We start from the raw sequence: 23,099 nt of genomic DNA on the forward strand, positions 1-23,099 counted from the left end.
AAAACAAGAAATTTTTCAAGTGCCAGGATGCAGGAATTCTGTATTTTAATTATGCCTGTTGCATACTTCCTAGAAAATAGCTGATTTGGTCTCTAAAGATATACGTTGGTAAATATATATATATATTTAATGAATTAGATAGGGGCTCATTATGTCTCTTCACCACTATGTACATGCTTGTGGCTAAGTGTTAACAAATACTGTTTTACTTCTACAGCTCACATGAAAACATTGTTTGGTATTTGTCATTTGCAGTATTTTGATTAAAAAATATTGTCAGCAGTTATGATTCACTATATATACACTTCATTAATATCAATGTGCATACTTTTTGTCCAGGTTTTCTCAGTTAGTATGTAAATTCTAAACCAAATGGGTAAAGAAAGATGTCTGATTATTAGGTAAAGTGGAGTATCTGTGAGTGGAAGTAAAGAATAGACCACTTAGCATATGGGATAAAGCATAGTTTTTACACATTTTAATTGGCACACAATACATATAAATGTCTGTGGTTCCAACAAGTTCCTTCTGGTGCCAGCCTTCATGGTTCTGCTTTTTATACTAGTCCTGCATAATTGAAATAGCTGGTTGGAAAGTGGGGGGACAGGCTGACTTAGTGTATTGGTGGTAAAAGTACAAGAAGGCTCTGATTCCTAAGTCCAGCCAAGCTCTGCTTGGCACAGGACCCAAGAAAGGGTATGCCATTCTTGTAGTTCCCTGATCTAGGAATCTCAGTGTTGCTGCATCTTACAACCCAGCTCCTTATGGCCCTAATGGGCCCTTCCATTAGAGAACAGAAGTATAGAGATACGCTAGCCCAGCTTTCTAGTTTGCTTGCTTTATAGCCCTTTCAAACTGGTAGAGCAGCACAAAAGGATATGTACCAGGCTCATGAATTGGGCCCAAACCCTTTGACCTGCATCTGCTTGCTTATATCTGTCCCAGGGTAGTAATGCTGTCTGTCAATGGTCAGTGCAAAAGTTGGTGTCAGTCAAGTTGTGTGTGAACTTGCGTCCACATTAAAAAAAAATCACATTTATTACTGAGAAGACAAGAATTGGATGGGAATGAAATCTGAGCAATCACCACACCCCTATATGGTCCCTCAAGGTCTGGGTTGAGGTATATTGACAAGACATTTATAGGAGGCCTTTACAGCAGCTCTATAAGCTATACCTGTTCTGTAACTAGTCCAGTTTCCTAGGATGTCAAGCCAACGTTGTATCATTACTAAATTCACTGTAAATAAAACACCAGATAAAACATACATATCTGTAAATGAAAACAAATGATTTTCTAGAAAGCCACTGTCACATGTACATATGAGACCTCACTGTACAACAGATTTGTGATAAACTCAAAGCTGCCAATCTGAAGAACTGAAAGATACCAAAAGAAAAAAGCAGGATGATTAGTAATAGAAAGGAGAGAGAATAATTTCCCCCTCTTGGCTCCCTGCAAGTTAAGAATGAGTAAGTAGATGGGGAACACCTATCGTTGTGATGGTTTTAAATACCACTTGACTGTATCTGTGACTTTGCAAAAGGAAGTCTGGTGATTGTCATAATATGAGAACTTCTGGCTCTGTGCATATGTTGCAAAAGTTTGGATTACACAAATGTGTATTGAGTAAAATGTCTGGAAGTAGAATCAGGGTCTGGTAAATGAGAGGACTGTTCTACTGGGAAAGATTGTTTGCAAACGCTTTTACACAACAATATATTGTAAGTACACCAATGGAGATACTAGATAATGTAGTAGACCCTATCTAGTATCCATATTAAGACAATCTTAATACAGGGACTAGGTAGGGTCTACTACGTTATCTTTGATTTTCAAAGATGATTATACTAAAGATCTTGAGACTTTGCAGGAAATCTGATGCTATTTTTCAATAGATTTAGTGTGACAAAGGAAATACAGAGAGGGAAGATGTTTTTCACCTGATTCTCCTCTGCTTTGCACAGTCATTCATATTTCTGCAAAGTGGATGTAAAATGCTGCCATTTTGCTTTTTTAGTATTGTACACCTACTTTGCATTTATTTGGTGTGGGTATAAATGTTTCCACAAGGGTTAAAGCAGTGGAGAATAATGTCCTTTGACTCTGAGGTGTTTAGAAGTCAGTGTACCTTTAATAGGGCACAGGGTTAGCACATCCAATTGTTGCTGATTTTCAGAAAAAGCAGTAATATAAAAAGCAACAATGCACAACTACTTTCCATGTATTTGAATACAAAATGAGAACCCCCAAAGCATTTGATATTACAGAAAAGTGACTATAGGAGTGTTCCATAAAAATGGGCCACAGCTCCTACTATCAGAAATGTTATACATTTAGAAGCCAAAATAGACTGAACCAAACAGATTGTGCGCGTCTCTCCACTGGAATAGCAATACGTTTTTGGATAAAGAAATCTTAGATCCCCTATGTTGATGCAGATTAGCGGGCGCCAGTCATGGTAATAGCTCGTATGAGCTGACTAGAATATGTGGTTAGAACAACCCTGGAGAAAGGAAAGAGCATTATAGTTGGTTAAGTACCACCTTTGCATCTTGTTGGGAAATTATCCTAACAAAGAATTGTGCTTACATAGATGAGGATTTGTCAGAAAAGACTTTTTATTAGAGCAATTATTGTGTCTCCTCACTTGTAAAAAAATAATTATGTAAAATCATTTCTGATTCAGTCAATCTGTTCGGTAGCTCAGGATGATTGAATTTCACAGAGGGTTGTGTAATCAGTTTCTTCCTGGTAACTAAATCTTCTTTAATGAAAATTTACAAAAGTGAATTGAGAGAGACATGTTGGGTGAGGTAATATCTTTTATCAGACCAAGTTCTCAAACTACATAGAGCTCTTCTTCAGAGCTGGAAACTTTGGTCCGATAAGAGATATTACCTCACCCAGCTTGTCGCTTTCATATCCTAGGACTGACACACTACAACACTTGAAGAAAAAGGAAATTGACAGGTAGGGTCAATGTTCGTTCTAATTTTTCCATCCATGTGCGGAATAAATTTTGTTATGTGCACCGAAGTATGTGCAGATGTGCGCCACCGGTAGAAACGAAAAACGTTACAATAGGATAATTACTCCAGCCAGGACAGGTTAGGCATTTTAGAACTCACTACTCAAAGAATTAAATTTAAGTGTAAGAGATTAAAAATTATGAAATGCACAGACCAGTCAAAAAACTAAAATAACACACTTTGAAAGAATAAAATTATAGAGAATATATGTGCATCATGGGAAGTACCAAGAAGTAACAACAGTAATAATACAGGTATGTGTTGGTAGGTGAGTGTGACCCAGAGACTGACTGTGTGTGTGTGACACAGAGACAATGTGTGTGCTGGCTGCTGGGGAAGTTTCTGAGAGATGCTGTGTGCTGTTCAAGGCACTCACTGAAAGCTGTCCTGAACCCTGTCTCACCTCCATTGCTCTGCAGAGATGGGGTACATGGGAAGGGGGGAGGGGAGAGAGAGAGAGTGTGTGTGTGTGTGTGTCTCACACACACATGTAGACAGAGAGACTGTGAGCTGGCTGCTGGGGAAGTCTCAAACCGTGCACTGTCTCTTTAAGAAAGGCACTCAATCACCGTTCAGTGTGGGTCACGCCTTCATAACGGTGTATATACATCCCTGCTGACTTGCCACCTCTTCAGTTCCTTCTTACTGCCTCTGATGGTCATTGGAGCTGTTGCTTCTCTCTCTTGCCACGGAAAGTAATCCCCGAGTGGACTTTCCTAGTTGTACCTGTAAATAGTTTAATTAGAGGTAGTTCGTGTTCTTAGTATAGGATAGTTAGATAAATCTCTGTGGGGCTTTATTCCCCCCACATTCTCATGCCCCTTCCTGGAGACTGGGGCATGCCTTGGTCTCAAGACTTCAAACTGTGCAAGTCCTGCCAGAAGCCTATACCCAGGGGAGACCCTCATGACTCCTACTTAAAGTGCTTGGGGGAAGCACCAAACTGGTAAGTAAAATCTGTACAGGCATCCATCCAAGGACCAAAAAGGAGAGGGACTTTAGGTTGAAACTTCTTATGGAGTTGGCTCTTCGTCCTCAGCCGGCACAGACCGTGTTGGGCCTGAAACCCAGCACTTGCGTGGGGAGCACACCGTCCTCAGTGAGGGAGGCTGCGGCGCCGACAGGAACTCTGGGTCCAGAGACCTGCAGCACCGCCACTCTCCAATACCCAAGGTGAGCTCTGCAGCATCCCAGCACCGCTCGCACTCGCTGGTGCTGTACAAAAAGCAGAAGAGTGCAGAGAGGGGGCGTTTGCCCACAGGAAGAGCAGTGGAGTGTGAAGGTGCCTGTGGAGTGCTTCCCGGGCTGGGACACTCAGCCCCTGCTCCGGCAAAACCAGCACCATTGACTCTGGCCTCACAGGCAGGTCCATTGAGTCCAGTCTGTTGGACTCCCCGGAGTGGGAGGGCCAAATAGGGGAGTTGGATCTTCCATCCACCCCAGACAGGTTTGAGACCACCAGGGACCTCATAGTGATCAGGGCCCTGCAGTCCCCAGCACCGGCGCCACACAGAGGAGCCATGTTTTCTAAGGGTAAACCTGCCATGATGCAGCACCGGTTGCCCTCCCCTCAGCACCACTCTCTGGCACCATCCCTCTCAGCGCCGCTGTGGTCACTGAGGTCAGACTCATCTTTGGGGTTGGAGCTGGAATCGTACATCTCCAGATGGAGCCGACACTGCTCTTGTCATCGTTCAAGGCAAGAGGACAGGCAGCAAGTTCCCATGATGCTCTGGCCACCACAATGGCAGGTGCCTATGAGGTGGCCTTTGTGGACCCTGTGGGCGTATCACCAAGTCCAGGGGCCAAGCTCCAGATCCCTATCTATTGCTTTAGACAGGTGGGAGCCCCGTCATCCTCCATGGTGCGAGAACCTCCATAAGGATCAGAGCCCAGCGCCCAAGCTGGCTCCTAGGCCATCACTGAGGCCAACACTGAGACCAAGACCAGGGTCGGTACCGTACTTGCCACCGTGCAGGAGGTATCAGTGCGGGAGGACCCTGCGAGTCAGAGGATCAGGAGGACATGGAGCTGCTAAGGACATCATCCTCTTCTTCCCTGGTCGAGGCAGTAGCAGGCTTATCTGCCACTTTGCCAGCCATGGACAACAGAGCCCACCAAGAGCTACTCAGAAGGGTAGCACAAAATCTGGGCCTCCAGGAAGAGGACGTGACAGAAGAAACGGATCCCATGGTGGACGTTCTAAGGCCTGAGGGTCCTTCAAGGGTGGCCTTACCCTTGATCAAGACCATCCAGAATACCACGCTTCTACCCCTCTCAGTCAAGACAAGATTACAGTAGTAAGAGTGGTAGGAATAATAGGTGAAAGCCTCCACAGCCCTCTTCCAACCAGGGCCAGTCTTTAACTCCCAAGCAAAACTTTTGAAGGTGTGCCCAGGGGTGATGCACCAATCGCAATCCGGATCCTTCTCCCTGTTTTGTGAATCATCTATCCCATTTCTGCCGGGCCTGGGCCCAGATCACCTCAGAGAAGTAGGTCTTGCACAAGGTAGAACTGGGATATTCTCTCCAATTCTGTTCCCTTCCTCCCTCCTACCCACCCCTCTACCCCATATCTCTTCAGGGACCCTTCTCACGAGCAACTTCTCATACAAGAAGTGCAAGCGCTCCTAGAAGCCGGACGGTAGAGGACATCCCTCAGGAGTTCTGGGGCAAGGGTTTCTATTTCCGATATTTCCTAATCCCAAAAGACAAAGGTGGGCTAAAACCCATTTTGGATTTGCAGAACTTCAACAAATTTGTGAAAAAGCTGAAGTTTCACATGATTTCTCTGGCTTCCATTATTCCCTCCCTGGATCCGGGGGACTGGTACACCGCTCTCGACTTGAAAGATGCATGCTTCCATGTGTCAATCATGCCGCCCCACAGGTGGTTCCTCTGCTTCGCGGTCAACAACATCCATTATCAGTTCATGGTTCTCCCCTTTGGGCTATCGGCGGCCCCTTGGGTGTTCACCAAATGCATATCCAAGGAGGCGACAGGTACAAGTTTTCCAATACCTAGATGACTGGCTTGTCAAGGGCCGTACCAAAGCCCAGGTGGAAAAGCACGTGAACCTCATACAATTGACCTTCAAAGTGCTCGGGCTCATGCTGAATGTGTTGAAATCAACTCTAACTCCCACCAGAGGATAGAGTTCATCGACGCTCTCCTAGACTCCAGCCAAGCCAAAGCATTCCTTCCCGAGTCCCATTTTCTAACTATGGGAGCCATCATAGAGGACCTAAGGTGATACCCTAGGGCCTGAAGCTGCTTGGTCACATAGCCCCTTGTACCGTATGTAGTACAGCACATGAGACTTCATCTCCAGCCTCTTCAAGCCTGGTTGGCCTCAGTGTACAGGCCATCCTGAGACCGCCTAGACAAATTAATTACATTTCCTCCTCCGGTTATTGAGTCCCTCTTGTGGTGGCTCAACCGGCAAGTGGTGTATGTGGACCCCACCCCTCAGTGTCTCTAGTCACGGATGCATTTGCAATGGGATGGGGGGGTGCACTTAGGAGGACTCAGGGTGTGCCCATAAGGGCCGGGAGGAGATACGAGCGGAAGGAGGACACTCAGGCCTAAGAATAGTAAACTATGCTTTATTGATGGAAGGAAGAACTAACTTACACTCCAGTCTGCGCATGGAGCCCCTAGGACGCGTGGAGGGGCTGCAGGGGACTCTGGCTGTTTGGGACAGCTGATCAGGCAGGACTCCGCTGGTGGGGAGTCCTCTGCAGCACTATATTCTCCACTCTTATCTTGGGGTTACATGGGGTCACAGCTGGTTACATTCTTATATGTATGATTTATGCTTATTACATAAACTAACTTGTTTACAGGCAAAAATATGCTGAGCTATGCTACAGTATCTTTTGGCAGGGTCTGTCAGACAAAGTTCATTGAAACTGCCTGCATCCTCTGCTTACATCCAGTCACGTACTCAGTCCACCACTTAGCTCCTCGCCAATCTTCCGCAACCTTGCCCCTACACTCTACCCCTTGGCGGACTGAGGTGTATTAGTTACTGCCACTGGGGGTTGGCAGGAAGGCGGAGGAGAAATTCACGCAGCATTGAAGAATGACAAACACACCTACAAAGCCCAGTAGTCTAATCAATAGCAGGAGCCCGATGCGTCTCCCCCAGGTGCTGAGATCCAGAAGCCAGGAGGTTAGCCACCGCCAAGGGTCATCACATACAGAAGCCTCAGAGCCCATGTCATGTAACACCTTCAAGTGGTCCATCATATTATGAACATCCGTCTCAATGCACTTATCCTGATTTGAGTAAAAACAACAACTTTCATTAATCAAGGCACAGATGCCGCCTTGAGCGGCTAATAAATAGTCCAACGCCAGACGATTTTGTAATACAACTTGCAACAAAAAGCTACTTCTAATTGCAGGGCTTGGATTGCATCTATGGTATTATTCTCTATAACCTCTAATGTGGCTGAAATATTTACAATAGCCCGCTCCAGTTCGACCACCCCTGGCCAGGGGAGGATAGCGTGGCCAAACTGATGGAAGCCTGTGGGTCTCTGCACAATGGGGTTTGGGCTCCATCGTGGACGTGCCACCAATATGTAATTATGCACTGCATGAGCGTGCATGGTTTGCATTCCATATGTATAGGGGAGGAGCCGTCCCAATGTGCACCGTCCACACCATTGGTTGGGTAGGGTTTTATATGCTCAACGGCCGCATAGCCAGTACACCCCAGGCACTCCTGCTGTGGGGAGCCATGTGCTATCTGAGGCATTGCGACACCAACTATCGGAGCTTTGGTTACACTGAGACCAGTAATGTGCACGTGAGGTTTGCCCATGCCTAATTGTGCTGAGGGGCGATCTTCATACGGGGGCACTGGCATTGTAGGAATATAGAAAACCATGGGTATGTAGTTCCCCACTCGCCCCAACGCCACCACCATGGCAGAGGGTGGTGCCATTGGTATAAGTCAAATTGGTTTCGGAGGAACTGGAGTAATCGTCACTCGAAAATCACGCCTCTCCTGCCATCCACTCACTGTGCATTTCTGGTGGGCCAGCAGTAACATTAAATTCCCCGGTGTCTGGCAGGTATTCTGCTATCACTGCACATGAGAAAAGGGGAAGTTTTCTGATGGGACGAGTGGCATCCGTTGCTGAAGGCCGCTGAACACACCAATACGCGTCCCCGGTATAACTACCGGTGTCCTTTGGCGCCGGTAAGGGGGTGTTACAGTATACTTAGTGAGAAGGGTGGTGTCGTTAAGGGCCCAGGATTCATTCCACGGCGTCCCATTGAATGCCAGCTCTTGCCAATTGGGGGGCATGTGCGCAGTACCAACAGTCCAATTTGTTACCTGCTAGCGCCACCAATTGCATCCACTGGACGGCCTAGTTGTGGTGCCATGTGGCTGGGGCACCTATGGCAGCTACAATTAATTCAAGGATTATGTTGTAGAGAACATGCTGTAGGGCCATCGCAGGTGTCGGCCTTCAGGTGGCGCAACCAGGACACTCCACGGGCCCACCCAAACTGCAGTGCGGCGGTTATGGTTGCCTGGAAGAAAGACGCTTAGAGGGCACATAAATTGGGGTGTCTTCCCCTTTTAGCAGTACGAGGTGAGTGTCCCCGGGACCATCAGCTAGGATTTCCCCTTTGAGCGGGTTATGTTTGGTGGGGTCGTGGACAAAAACTGCACGTCCAGTCGAGCCAAACCCTCCCGCTCGAGTGCTGGGTGCAAGCGCATCCACTTCCTGGACATCAGGCAACCCAATGCACTCGCAAATCAACTGCACAATATGTTCGCCTTGGCGAAGGGTTACTGCCTGCGGGCCATTGTGAACCAACAGCACCTTAACCTCCCCGGTATAGTCAGCGTCGATTTCTCCCACCGCAACATCTATGCCCTTAAGGGCCAGACTGCTGCGTGGGGCAATGCGCCCATAATAGCCTTGTGGTAGTCCTATGGCTAAGCCAGTGCTTACAAGGTTCCGGCTATTGGGCTGTAGAGCGAGACCCTCTTGAGGGACCCCCAGATTGAGACCAGCACTTCCCGGGGTGGCCCGAATGGGGAGGTGGGCTTGCAGGTGCAGGCGCTGCACTCCCAACACACAGGGCCGCTTAATGACCTCCCCCTTGAATCTAGCGTACGGGGTGGAGCCATACAGAGGGCGGTCATTGAGCATAGCCATGGCCTGGCAAAGATTACAGCTCCACCTGGCCAGGGACTCAGTGGGAGATAGTTTGCGTAACTGTTCTTTAAGCAAGCCGTTCATGCGTCCAATGAGCCCGGCGCCCTGCGGGTGGTATGCGATGTGGAACACCCACGCAATCCCCCGTCCCCTAGCCCATTCTCTTACTTCCATTCCCGTAAAATGGGTTCCCTGGTCACTTTGCACCTCAAGGTAGGATCTGTAATAGCGGATGAGTTCTTCCAACCTCTTTATAGTCTGCTCCTGTGTGGCGCTTGCACATGGGTATACAAAGAGCAGACCTGAATATGTGTCTACTGCAGTTAGCGTGTATTTATGTCACTGACTTTCAGGCAGCGGGCCGATGTAGTCCACCTGCCATACTTCCCCAGATTTCTGACCTCGCTTCAGGTACCCCTTCTCTGCTTTTAAGGGCTGGGGGTAGAGCCTGGTACACTGTGGGCAGTGCTGACGGGCATCCCGTTGCGCACCGATCGTGGTCTGCAAACCACGATTGGTGGCCCATTGCATTGCTTTTTCCCCTCACAGATGACCACTCTTTTGATGTATCCACTTGGCCAGGCCGGGGGCAGCTACTCATATACTGTGCCTATGTCATCTACCTCTCTGTTGAACCGGGCCTCCTCTGATTCCCCCGTCAGGTGGGCGTCTACAGGACGGACAGCAACAGGCCTCTGGCTACAGGCATCCCAAATGGCAGGCCACATGTCGTAACCCCAAAGGGGTTTGTCATGCACCTACCAGTCAGCCGCATGCCAGACGGCCATCCATTGTGTCATGCCTTTGTAGACTGCCCAGCTACCCGTATACAGATAAAGGGGCCACGGGTTCTCTGTGATGGTCATGAATGCTGCCCGTAGCTCAGCCCACTGGCTAGATAGGCCAGGGCTGGTTTCGAACAGTATTTCCTCAAGGCAGGGATTATATGCGGCCGCTCGCCACTATCGTTCTGCCCCCCTGTACGAGGCCGATCCATCAGTGAACCATGCAACCTCTCCATAGCGCCTTACCTCCAGGGTGGGGGGCGAGGGGGATCCACCACCCCGTCAATACTGGGTGGGCAGCTTCTATTCAATATAGTCTGCTAGCAGGGCAGGCGGTTGGGGCCGCTGGGGGGGTGCCATCTACCTTGTTTTGGGGCCCCCCTTTCATCGGGACCCCACCCCTTCCTTGGTACGCTGTTCCGGCTTAAGCTGTAACCAGCATTTTAACAGCTCAGCGTTGGTTTTCCCATCCACTTCCCCCAGGGGAATCCCTCCTTTCAGGAGGTCTTTAAACATAGTATTGCGGCTAACCCTCTCCTTTTGCTTCACATTCACCTGCAGCAGCTTTGTGATTTTCGTCATACTGTCAATTTCCGATAATTGCATCATGAGCTGTGCTGCATCCCCCACCGACCCTACGGCCCCCTCAACCATCGGCAGGATCATCGCCTTGAGGTGGGGGGGGGGGCGTTCCGCAGATGCCAGGTGCGGATGGTACGGGTCAGCTTTACAACGTCAGGCCCTTCAAAATGCTCAGCAAAGATGCCGGTGAGCATGCCCAGCTGCCAGAGCTGGCTAAACCCCTCTGGGATGGAGGCCCACTGTTCCAGCCCATCATCCATGTCTGCGGGCGAGCTCCAGATGGTTTTGACAGCCATGGTCAACCATGCCATTAGGGAGGGATACGGATAATTCGCCTCCGAGTTGGCCCCTATCTTGAGACTCCTACGAAGGAGGGGGGTCTGTGGTGAGCGAGCCCATCCTGCCTAGATCAGCAGGGTAAGGGTCATCGCATCTGCTCCATCGTCCCACAACCATAGCAGCCAGCCCAGCAGCGATTCCTTAGGATGCTGCTTGAAACGCTGCACGAAATCCTGTATCTCCGAGGATTTATATTCCCGAATAAAATCCCTTCCTACCATTTGATTGTTCTCCCCGTGTGGTCCCTCGTATCATGTCTCAACAACAGGCTGCAGTTGTGGGTACAGCCCCACCTTCCCGCCATCCCCCTCCCCGGGAGACTCGTCCTCGTTTGTCTCCCAAATATCCTCATCTCAGGTCTCTGGATCCCAGTTGCTTTTGCGCACCAGTGCGCATATGGCCAGGGGATGCACGTCTTGCCATCCTCCCTTTCGCCGCCGGTGGTTCGCAATGCAAGCCGTCATAACCGCGCATCGGTGCTCTAACCGCTCGGCCTGTTCAGCTGTACTAGTGATGACTTGTTGGGTTAGTGAATGGGCCTCGTTTGCTTGCTGCAAATCAGCCTCTAATCTTCCTATCCTCTGGCGCTGAACCAGCAGTGTCTTGTCCACCGCGTGGCGCACGGTCAGGAAGACCCATCCCAGGTTCCCCTCTGCTTTTCGCTCTGTGGGTCCTACTTTGTCCAGCCGGAGCTTGGATATCAGTTCCTCCAGCCTAACTGGGGTAACCCCCGGCTCCTGCTCTAGCTTGGCCATGCGGCGGGGGCAACCAACCCCACCAGCTTGCAAGCCACTGGTGCCCACCGTCCTGTGGAGGGCCACCCGGGGATGCGGCTCTCTCTCTCTCCCTTATCCTTCCTTTCCCAAAGAGACATCCCTCCACTGGTATCCTGTTCGTGACGCCAATTGTGCCGGCAAGGGCCGGGGAGGGGGAGATACCAGCGGAAGGAGGACACTCAGGCCTAAGAATAGTAAACTATGCTTGAAGGAAGGAAGGAAGGAAGAACTAACTTACGCTCCAGTCTGCGCATGGAGCCCCTAGGACGTGCGGAGGGGCTGCAGGGGACTCTGGCCATTCGGGACAGCTGACCAGGCAGGACTCCGCTGGTGGGGAGTCCTCTGCAGCACTATATTCTCCACTCTTATCTTGGGGTTACATGGGGTCACAGCTGGTTACATTCTTATATGTATGATTTATACTTATTACATAAACTAACTTGTTTACAGGCAAAAATATGCTGAGCTATGCTACAGTATCTTTTGGCAGGGTCTGTCGGACAAAGTTCATTGAAACTGCCTGCATCCTCCGCTTACATCCAGTCACGTACTCAATCCACCAATTGTCTCCTCGCCAATCTTCCGCAACCTTGCTTCTACACAGGGTTTTGTTGCACATCAATGTCAGGGAGCTAAGAGCGGCCCGTCTTGCTTGCCCAATGTTCCAGGACCATCTGGAGGGCAGATGTGTGTCAGTGTTGACCGACAACACAACAGCAATGTTTTATATAAACAGACAGGGTGGTGCTCTCTCCTCTCCCCTCTGCCAGGAAGCCCTCAAGCTGTGGGACTTCTGCATCACCCATTTGATACATCTAGAGGCACTGTACCTTCCAGGTTCCCAGAATGAACTGGCCAATCATCTCAGCAGGTCATTTCACAATCACGAGTGGTCCCTCTGCCCGGATGTTGTGATCAACATCTTCCAACGGTGGGGGTTTCCCCAAATAGATTTCTTTGTAACAAAATACAACAGGAAGTGTCACCAGTTTTGGTCCTTCCTGAATCACAGCCTGGGCTCACTCTGACGCTTTTCTCCTCCCTTGAAAGGACCATCTACTCTAGGCATTCCTCCACTTCCTGCTTGTGGACAAGGTCCTTGTGAAGTTCAGAAGGGAGGGACCATCAATGATCTTAATAGCACCACCATGGCCACACCAACACTGGTTCATCACCCTTCTAGACGTGTCGGTGGACACACCGATAACCCTGCCCCTGGTCCTGGACTTGATCATGCAGGACCACAGCCACCTCCAGCATCCCAATCTGCAGTCTCTCCATTTCATGGCATGGAAACTCTGTGGCTAAACCCTTCGGAGCTCACATGCTCAGATCCTGTTAGAGAGGTCCTTCTTGGTAGCAGAAAGTCATTTACCAGAGCCACTTATTTGGCCACGTGGAAAAGATTCTCTATTTGGGCATTACAAAAAGACACTCAACCCTTACAGGTTTCAGAGTAACAGCCGTGTTAGTCTGTATTTGCAAAAAGAAAAGGAGTACTTGTGGCACCTTAGAGACTAACCAATTTATTTGAGCATAAGCTTTTGTGAGCTACAGCTCACTTCATCGGATGCATACTGTGGAAAGTACAGAAGATGTTTTTATACACACAAACCATGAAAAAAATGGGTGATTATCACTACAAAAGGTTTTCTCTCCCCGCACCCCACTCTCCTATTACCAGCAGCTTGTATTGATATTCCAAGGGAGATCTAGGCTCTATTCTGCAAGCCTTGCTCACATGAGGAGTGCTTACGTTGATGGGCACTAACGAAAACTCCTAGCTAGCTAGCTAGGAGTTTTGAAAGAATACAATGTGTGTAACTCACGAATAAAGCCTGTGGTATCAGGCCCCTGGTGTGAAGCGCTTCTAAGATTTATTCATAATTTCATAAACCTCAAGCCTGAAGGGACCATTAGAGCATCTAGTCTGACCATAAAAGAGGCCATAAAAATTTCATTGAGTTACTCCTATACTGGGCCCACTAACTTGTCTGACAAAAGCATACCTTCAGGAAAGGTATCCAGTCTTGATTACACAGGTATCATTGCATTAACTATTGTTCTGATTGCTAACTAATAACTTTGGTTTTTAAAATGTCTTGTAGGAAAGAAAGAGCCACTGGTCGCTAATGAACATCTTTCTAGTTTGTCTCTTGGCCTGCATCATCTCCACCATCATAGGAGTGCTGATTATTGCCTTGGTCTGCATTAATAACACTGGATTTATGACAGAGATAAACATTCAAAAGCATAAAATAACCTCTCCAAAAAGCCCAATAAGAATGTCAGACAAAAAAAAGTAGATGTCAAATTCCAGTTTCTGAATCATCTGGGTAAATCTAAGGTGTAGCAGTTGTTCTTCTTACAAAAAGTAGTATTGTACTCAATATAGAAGTTTGGAGGCAAATTTTCAGACTGGCCTGTTTTTGTTGTTGTTGTTTTGGTTCTCTCCTTTTCTGTCCACAGAATTGCAGGCACAAAGAGATTATGATTCATAAATAATCCAAAATGCAATTTACATCTTTTGGATATATCATTATTTGGACCTACAAATTAGATGTCTAAATAACCAAAATTACAGAGTTTTAAAAGGAAGTCAGCTTTTGAAATTTAGCAGTGAAACTATACCATGTGAAACCATGTTAAACATTTTCAGAAAGCTAGAATACAAATAGAAGCCATTTAGTTGAAACTGGAAGTCTTGAGAACCGAGCTAAAATGTATTCTTTGATCACAAATAAAAATGAATGTGATGGTCTCATTTTAGGCAGCAGTAGCCTCACTCACCTTGCTGGACTTACAGCATTAGAGTTCATGTACAAACCAAACAGCTAGATTACTTCAGAGTTTAGTCTCTGTATTTCAAAACTTACTGAATTTTTAGAAATTGACCAATTTGAGAAGAACTCCAGTTTTCATAGAGCCAGATGTTAAAGTGTATGTTTTGACTCTTTTTTTAAATCCTTAAAAAGTATATTTATATCGATTTTTCTGATCCCATGTTCATGTTTATAAGGGTTTTCCCACAAGAAAGAAGATGATTGATTAGACAGTGGGCAGTTAAACTGATATACAGTGCTGTCAAATATACAAATGAAAGGAACTAAAAAAATAGCAAAAAATTGTCTATTTCTAATTTCTTCCAATTCTGATATTGTTAGGCATTAGATGTAACTATAGGAGGTGCAAACATACACAAAAATGTGGTTTTCAAGATTACAGTGTCCCGTAATACACTTCCCTAATGTAAGGTGACTTTTTAAAATTCCTGGATTTATTCTAGATGGAGTACAAATAAATGGGAAGGAACAGTCCCTAGCACTAAGAGTTCACAATCTAAGACCCTGATTCAGGAAAACATTCTATTTAGGAAGGGTGCTTACACATGTGCTTAATTTTAAGCATGTACTTAAGTGCTTTCCTGAATCAGTGTCTAAAAAGACAAAGAAAGAGAAGGGGGAAGGGAGTACAACATAAAAGTAAAGTGGTCAAGGTGATGATAGGCCATGTCAGCCTTATATTTGTTTAGTTTTTGATAGCAGATACACACTAATTGACTGGTGAAATCCTGGCCCTACTGAGGTCAGTGGGTGTTCTTCCATTGACTTCAGTAAGGCCAGGATTTCACCCCAGGTCTTCCACTTTTTTTGTTTGATGTACCTACAAAGTGATTCTTAGCCAGTAATTTTTCTGAGAGTTTTGTCCTTAAAACCATTCCTTATCAATCATTGTAAAAAAATGATATTATAGCAATTTGATGTATAAACGTATGTGTGGGATCATCAAAAGTGTACTAAACCCATAGCTAGAGAAGCCTCACCAAGAATTCCCTGCGTTTCCCACAAATCTCATATCTCCATATAAAGTAATGTTCTGAAATATTCCCTCAATATTTTCCCTTCATTTCCCCACTGGCTTTGCCTTTGTCCAATACTTATAAAGAATAACTTATAAGATGATTTGCTAGGTATTTCAGTTTCCTGGGGGTGATATTCAATGGGCAAGATTTAGGTATGATGTAAATGATTATCCGAGTGATGAAGAAATGGAATTTGGAACAAGCATCAACAATCAGCGGTCTAAGATGACTTTTGGAACATTACGGATCAAGAGCAAAGGGCTCTGGGCCCCCCATTGGCACTTTAATGCCAATGAACATGGCTTTCTCTTAAAGGTACAACCTGATTATTTTAATTTCATCTGTTGTAAGTTTTTAAGTAAAGCATCATGCCCGCCTATGGTCTGATATACCAATGCTAAATAATAATAAAGACGGCATTATCACTGGTTAACGTGTGTCACATTTTCAAACCTTGGTGCCTGAAATTATGTTCTTAAGTGTCGTGATTTGCAGACATACTATATGCTCACAGCTCCAACCAAAGTGTAATAGTTGCAGTCCGTGGAAATTTTGTGTACTCTGAACTTTTAAAAATTCAGCTACTTATCTGGGTGCCTGCACATGAATTAGGTGCTTAATATTAGGCACCCAAATTTGAAAGTGTTTGTTATATCTCCTCTGACTATCCATTTCTCTATTTGTAAAATGGGGATAGTAAAAGTTACTTACAGTACTAACTCATGGGGTATTGTGAGGAATAATTAGAGATTGTACATAATTGTGAAAACAAAGTGTTATGTATTTTGAAGATTGACTCTTGGCTATACTTAGAATACTAACAATATTTTTATTATTAAGTATTTAATATTTCTATCATAGTAGCACTCACAGGCCTCAGTCAGGATTGGGGAGCAATTGTGCAAGAAATTCCACAGACACATGGTCCTTATCCCCGATAGTTTGAATCTTCTTAAACTATAATCATAACATTAATAGCTTTCTCTAAATAACTTAATGTTTTGTGTGTGTGTGAGAGAGAGAGAAAATTTATTAAGTGTTTCTTAAAGAAATTGGGCCTTCCAACAATTTATTGCTGAATGCACTATTCTTGCTTTGGTCTCTCAAAAGCTGAGTAAGAGTGGGACTGTCACCAGAGTGGGCTACCATCAGTCACATATATGTTTGAATTATTAAAATGTAGGCAAATACAATTTATGAGCTCACTATGGAAAAACCAATGTTTGTTTGCTTCTTTCATGATCTTGTTCTGTCGCTCTGCCTGTGTTTCAGGGTAGTGCCTGGATTGATGGTGTTGATGCTGGTGGTAGCATAATAACTACATACAATGTTACCACGGGCCAAGTGATTTTCTTCCCTAAAAACACATTGCACTGGGTAAAGAATGTGGGAGAAGATGACTGTTTGTTCCTGCTGTTTTTTACAACACACGAAGAACTTCAAACCTTGGATGTTGATGACGTGTTTTTCTCTACACCAGAAGACATAGCAGCAAGATCATGAAAGGTTTGAACAGTAGCATATACAACTCTGTCCTGCTGAAAGTAATCAAAAAGGGCCCAACCATGCCCCTTATCAATTTGTGGAGGATCCCCTCTTTGCCTGGATCTCCTATCTCCCACCTGGAAGGATTTGTATGTCCCCAGTGTAGCAATGTCCTCTCATATCGTTAAAACTAGTCCTTGTCACAGTGGGGCAAGGGTCCCTGGAGCTAGCATATAGGCTCATAGTATCTGCTGGATCCATCGGGATCTGCAGGTTCTCATGGTGGAAACTGTGCATTCCATAGGGAGAGAGCAAACACTCCCTCCTTCATGGAACAATTTGTAGCATCTACCGAGATGAGAGAGGACTTACATTTTGTTTCAGTTTCAAATCTCTTTAGGATTTGAATAAAGTATAAAATCAAGTTAAAATATGTATAGAGCTAGGAATTATATGGGATAATGCATGGCAGCAAGTCTTACCAGATCAGACCTTCAGTATGTCTTAAAGGTGAAAAGCACATTACTTGATCAACTGCTCTACTTTCCCTGTTTGCTTCATGCATTTGCTAACATAACATTTTTATTGTGTGTATTTTAGCCTCAAGGTGGAGTGAATTTTATAAGAACATTCAAGAAACAAACAGAAGATCAGGCCATTAACCTTCCACCAAACTTAGTAGAGCTTGTTCAGAATGCCAGCTATGTGCAGTCTCCAGACAAGCTTTTGTGGCGATACTTCTATAATCTCAAAGGTACATAACTAAGAACTTGGTATATAAATGGGGTATCTGTTTGTTTTGAAGGAAGTACTTTTTCACACAATGCACAGTCAACCTGTGGAACTCATTGTCAGGGATGTTGTGAAGGCCAAAATTTAACTAAGTTCAAAAAAGAATTAGATAAGTTCATGGAGGATAGGTCCATCAATGGCTTTTAGCCAAGATGGTCAGGGATGCAACCCAATGCTCTTGGTGTCCCTAGCCTTCTGACTGCTGGATGCTGGGACTGGACCACTTGATGATTGCCCTGTCCTGTTCATTCCCTTTGAATCCTCTGGCACTGGCCACTATTGGAAGACAGGATACCTGGGTAGGTGGACCATTGGTCTGACCCAGTATGACCATTTTTATGTTGATAAAATAGAGTAAAAATTAAATGTCATAGAAGGGAGAAATAGTAATATAATAGTCTAGAAACAATTTGTAATTTAATAAAAGGGACAATATTAAGCAGAGGCCTCAGGCAGTCTAATAGGCCTCAGAGAGGCCTCAGGCAGCCTCTGTAATACTTTGTCTAATTTCGGTTGTTGCATTTAGTGTATGGTCTCTGAGGTTTAAGCCTTTGCTTCTTGTCACAAGCTTATGCCTGTGAGTGACCTCACATTGCAGCTGCCTTAAATGTCTGGGGGAAACTCACGTGCAGGAGCGCTGTAAGATCTACAAAGACTTACCAAAGACCTCATCAAAAAGAGTAGAGACACTAGCTCAGATGTATCCTCATGGAGGCAGCATTTTCACCTCCCTCGGAGCCGGGTAGTTCAGTTGCCATAAGGAGTGCCCTGGCTACTGTTTGGGAGACTCTGCGCAGTTCCTCCTCTCCCACAGCGAGAAAACACGCTCCTTCTGCTTCTCAAGAAACTCGGCACTGTCCAACATCCCGGGTGCTGAAGAAAAGTGCTTCAGCGAGGGAATCTCAGCACTGCTCTCTATCATCGGTAAGAAGGAAGCAGAAAAAGACTGATAGAGGTCGATCTCCAACACCAAGGATGGCGGGGCAGAGGGATTCTAGTAGAGTGTGATCCACGTCGGGCCACTCTGAGGTTCCAACAACCTGAGTGGCGCCATTGACTCTGGCCCTGGAACAGGTACCATTGAGTCTGGCATCCCTCCAGCTGGCCTCCTTCCCCTCTGCTTCAGACTGTTTTCCATGGGACATTTGAGTAGAAAAGGAACTGAGGGCAGTTCAACTGCGTATTCCTGTGTAGCCTTGGTGTGTGACATGAGGAGGAATAGGGTGCATGTGCAGATCGAACAGACACTGCTAAGGGAAAATCTCATATCCGTGGCTCAAGAGGCGCATTAGCACCTAAAGTGAAGCATCCATAGTGACACACATCTTGAAAAACCCAGTTACTGCACAAGATGAGCAACCTCTTCTTCTGTAACTTCAGGGAAAGTGCCAGCCTGTGAGGTCCACTGTAGTATGGTCTGGGAGTATGTGTATTTAACTAATTTTTTATTTTATAGTTTTCTCTCTTTCGTATATTGCCAATAAAACTTATTTTGATGGGTCCCTGATATACCTGAGGAGTTGGCTGGTGCACTCCAAGGAAAGCTGAACTCTGTCCTCGGGGGAGGTAGAGCAAAATGAGCCAAAGGCAACTCTGTCTGGAGAATGTTTCAGTACTCCTTAGACTGTCAGTGCCAGAGAATGAATAGAGAAGGCCATTGTAGGCACAAAGAAGTCCAAATTACCTAAAGGAAATAAGGCAACAATTACAACTTCCTGGGACTTTTAGTATGCTCAAGGTATAATACTACAGGCCTTTTAACATCAGTATGTGAATAAGGACCTGTCTAATTCAGGCACATGGAAAATGTTGTCACCATGACTGACCTGTTTAAGGTGAAATGTTGTCCATCTTTGGAAGGTGTATAGAAAGCACTACCTTATCATCTTCAAAATGTTTTGTATAAAGTGGATCAGCCTCTAGTGCATGATGCTCACACACTGTGCACTCAATCCTGCAAGGTGCTGAGCATTTCCTGGGAGATGCTGAGCACCCTCCACTCCTAATAACAAAGCACCTTGCAAGATTCAGGACAGCTGAAATCATTGCCATCAGAACAATTACTTTTCATGATAAAAAGTTTGAGCTCACAGCTAATGAGTGAGTGGCTAGAAAGAAGCTTTCGGTGTTGCCATTAATATCAGTGAATACGTTCCGAGTTACTAGTCTTAGTCTAAACTCAAGAAGAAATTCTGATTTCAGATTTCTTATTATTTGTACAATTGTTGCTTGCATGTGTCAGAGTGGGATACTGTGCAAGTATAAACCGCTGGTCAGTCTGTGTTATGTATCCCTCACCGGTAGCTGCTTCACAAAGGATAGGAGTCTATTAACTAGCTAAAGGTAGAGATGCTCATGCTTTTAGCACTGGATGTCCCAGATTCAGTCCCCACTGTGGACTCATGATCTTGGTCGATAATCAAGCAACATTAGCTAAAAGCAAATCTTCTGGCAATTAATTACCAATAACATATGGGAATATTTTCTAGTAATTCTCATTTAACTGTCATTCATTCAGATTCAACAGAATTCAAACTTCCAGAGGGAGTAATTCAGTGGGCTCGCTTTCGCAAAAATGGAGTGGGTCTAAATGACAATGAGAAAATCTTCAGTGACTCACTGCAAATGGTATGTATATTCAGTAGAGCATTCTCGTTGCTGAAACGTAAGGTAACATTGTGAAGCATGTGAGTTCGTCATCATTGTCACACACAGCTAAGATGTTGCCATATGAATGTTGTGCTTATTTTGACTTCCAGCATGAAAATAGTCTTACCTTAGGAACTATCAGGATATACAGCAATGGACTACGGCAACCTCATTTTCATTTCAATGCTAACGAGATGGGCTATGTCATTAGTGGCTGTGGAAAGGTAAGTTGTTACATAAACTAAATGAGGGTTTTGTCTGAGTTAGGGCTGCAGGATTGGAATGGTTTCAGAAAAATTTCTGATTCTTGTTAGTACTGTAAAACTCCAAAATCCACACCCTTCATCTTAGGGTTAAATTTTCTCTGAGATATGCTGATGGAACTCTAAGTCAAAAAGAAGTTACACTACCACAATGGAGAGAAAAATTAGCCATTATTGTTCTGCATTTAGGGAAAAGGCAGCAAGCTGCTTCAGGTAGGAATTCTTATGGTCTTAGAAAGAGGGTAGACAAAATAAGAGGGAATCCTGTTGATTCAGCACTGCTGAGGAACCGGCCCTAAGCAGGGTAAGTTAGTTGCAACAAGATTTAGGAGACAATGTTTCACTATGTCCCTATCACTACATGTAAGTACGATATAGAAAGGAAAATGGGGTGGTCTTGATTTTATGCCAAGAGGAAGGCCCAGATAATCATTATTGCTCTGATTAGTACTAATTAACATGACTTACCAGGGTGCTTGAGGCTCTGTTTTGACATAATACAAACAAACAAAGACACACTAAGATCATAATTGAAAACCACCCTCTTTAAACTGAAGCTGATAAACACAACAAAGGGATCTGATGTAAAAGAAGGGAAGTAATGGATGGGTTGAAGGTATCAAACACATAGCCCAGCAGTGGTCACAACCCTTTGAAAAACAAAGAGGTTTAAAGGTTCTTTTTAAGGGTCCTGCATTTCATGTGAGCTGACCCAAGTATTGCCAAAATTCATAATGTTAATAATCCACCTGACAAGGCGAAGAAGTTGAAACTTCTGATGAACCCCTTTTCCATATATGGGGCACTGAATAATAATAGCCACAATCTTCCCCTGTGGATGCCGGCGTCTGTCTGGTGCTCCACTGACGCCATTGGGTCTGCACTAGCAGATCTCAGTTCAGAATTGGAGCTGTAATTCTTAATTCATCTTATGATGAGTGATCTTGACGTGTACTGTTGGATATTTTGAACATTTTCCAGCAAGGAATAATCGCTGCATCTCTTGTTTAGGTGGGAATTATTGTTTCATCTAAAATTACCACTGACTTTGATATTGGCATTGGAGATGTCGTATTTTTCCCCATTATATCAAAAACACATGTGATGAGGATTTGCTTCTGATTCTAGCATTCAGCACAGGCAACCAGGTGAGAATACATAATGGCAGTTACTGTATAAGCAGGAGCTGAGGGGGCGGGAAGCATAAATTGGACTTATTCCCTGATTGGTTGCCTTATGCTTTGCTACCCACCCAGTAACGCTCAGCTACCCTGACGGTGAGCTTCACTTCTGGTGTGAAGGGCCTTCATGAGGCACCACTAAAGCACCACCTTGGAGAGGAAAAAGAGGAACGAGACTATGTACTGTGTGTGTGTGCGCACACGCAAGACAGAGAGAGCTTGTCTGCTCGTCATGCTGTGGGTGGATCAGCCTGCAAAGGCCACTATAGCCCCTGGGTACCACAGAAAGGGGGATCTGCACAAGCATTGACCAGGCCAACATGCTTGATGGTGAGCATGGGTGGCGCCACGGACCTGTGATTACACATATCCTGTGATAATGATATCCAGCAAAGGAGCGTGGAAGCAACTGCTATTCTAGCTTTGTTCCTTATTTCATAGGACATTTACCGTTTTAAGTATTACCAACTCATTAACCGGCCATTGTGTGTGTGTTTATGTACACATGCTCACGCGCACACACACAAACTTTACACCCTCAATCTCTCTGATTCAATAATCTACTTGTATTATTAGCATTAGAAACTATTGAGTTTCAAAGAACACAAACATTCTTAAACACATAGCTCAGAACTTTCTCTGTTCCCATTCCAAAAAAAAAAAAAAGGCATGTCCAGAAATGGTTAAGATTTTAATAGCTTTGATGAAAAGTGTTATGTAAGTGGTATGCTTTTTATTGTTTTATATTTTTATTGTGTGTGCTATAGCTCTCATAAACTGTGTGGTTTTTTTACTCCGTCTGTGCTGTTAATAGTCTTATAAAAGGATCATCGAATAATAAATTATTTCTATTTGAAATATGGTATTTCTGATAGCTGCAAACCCTTGATATGGATGACTACTTCCATGCCACAGCAGATCATATTCTAGCCCAGCTTTTCTTCAAGAAGCAGGAGGAATTTAAGAAGATCCCAAGGTTTAGTGAGGACCAGGCAATTAACCTGTCATAGCAGCTAATATTAATTGCCAAAGATAATTAAATTTCACTGCCTTATTTTTAAAAGTACTTTTTGCCTTTCTTGCTGTTTATCCAGGGGAGCTGTTCAGAAAACAAAGTAATCTCATTTTAACTTTTATGTAGTTATTTTAGTTGGTATTTGAGTAACAG

The 23,099-nt window shown here is 45.0% G+C and overlaps 1 protein-coding gene across 1 annotated transcript; it reads left to right on the forward strand.

Moving 5' to 3' along the window:
* Positions 1–12,847: 12,847 nt before the first annotated feature.
* Positions 12,848–22,941, forward strand: DYNAP (dynactin associated protein). Its single transcript, XM_074953756.1, is given in 11 exon segments — positions 12,848–13,036; positions 13,808–13,997; positions 14,000–14,046; positions 15,670–15,876; positions 16,834–17,067; positions 17,647–17,800; positions 20,357–20,466; positions 20,598–20,711; positions 21,762–21,828; positions 21,831–21,898; positions 22,807–22,941. Coding segments are annotated over 11 exon segments (1,515 nt in total).
* Positions 22,942–23,099: the final 158 nt, after the last annotated feature.

This window comes from Natator depressus, chromosome 5 (genome assembly GCF_965152275.1).
Source record: "Natator depressus isolate rNatDep1 chromosome 5, rNatDep2.hap1, whole genome shotgun sequence".
Classification (NCBI taxonomy): Eukaryota; Metazoa; Chordata; order Testudines; family Cheloniidae; genus Natator; species Natator depressus.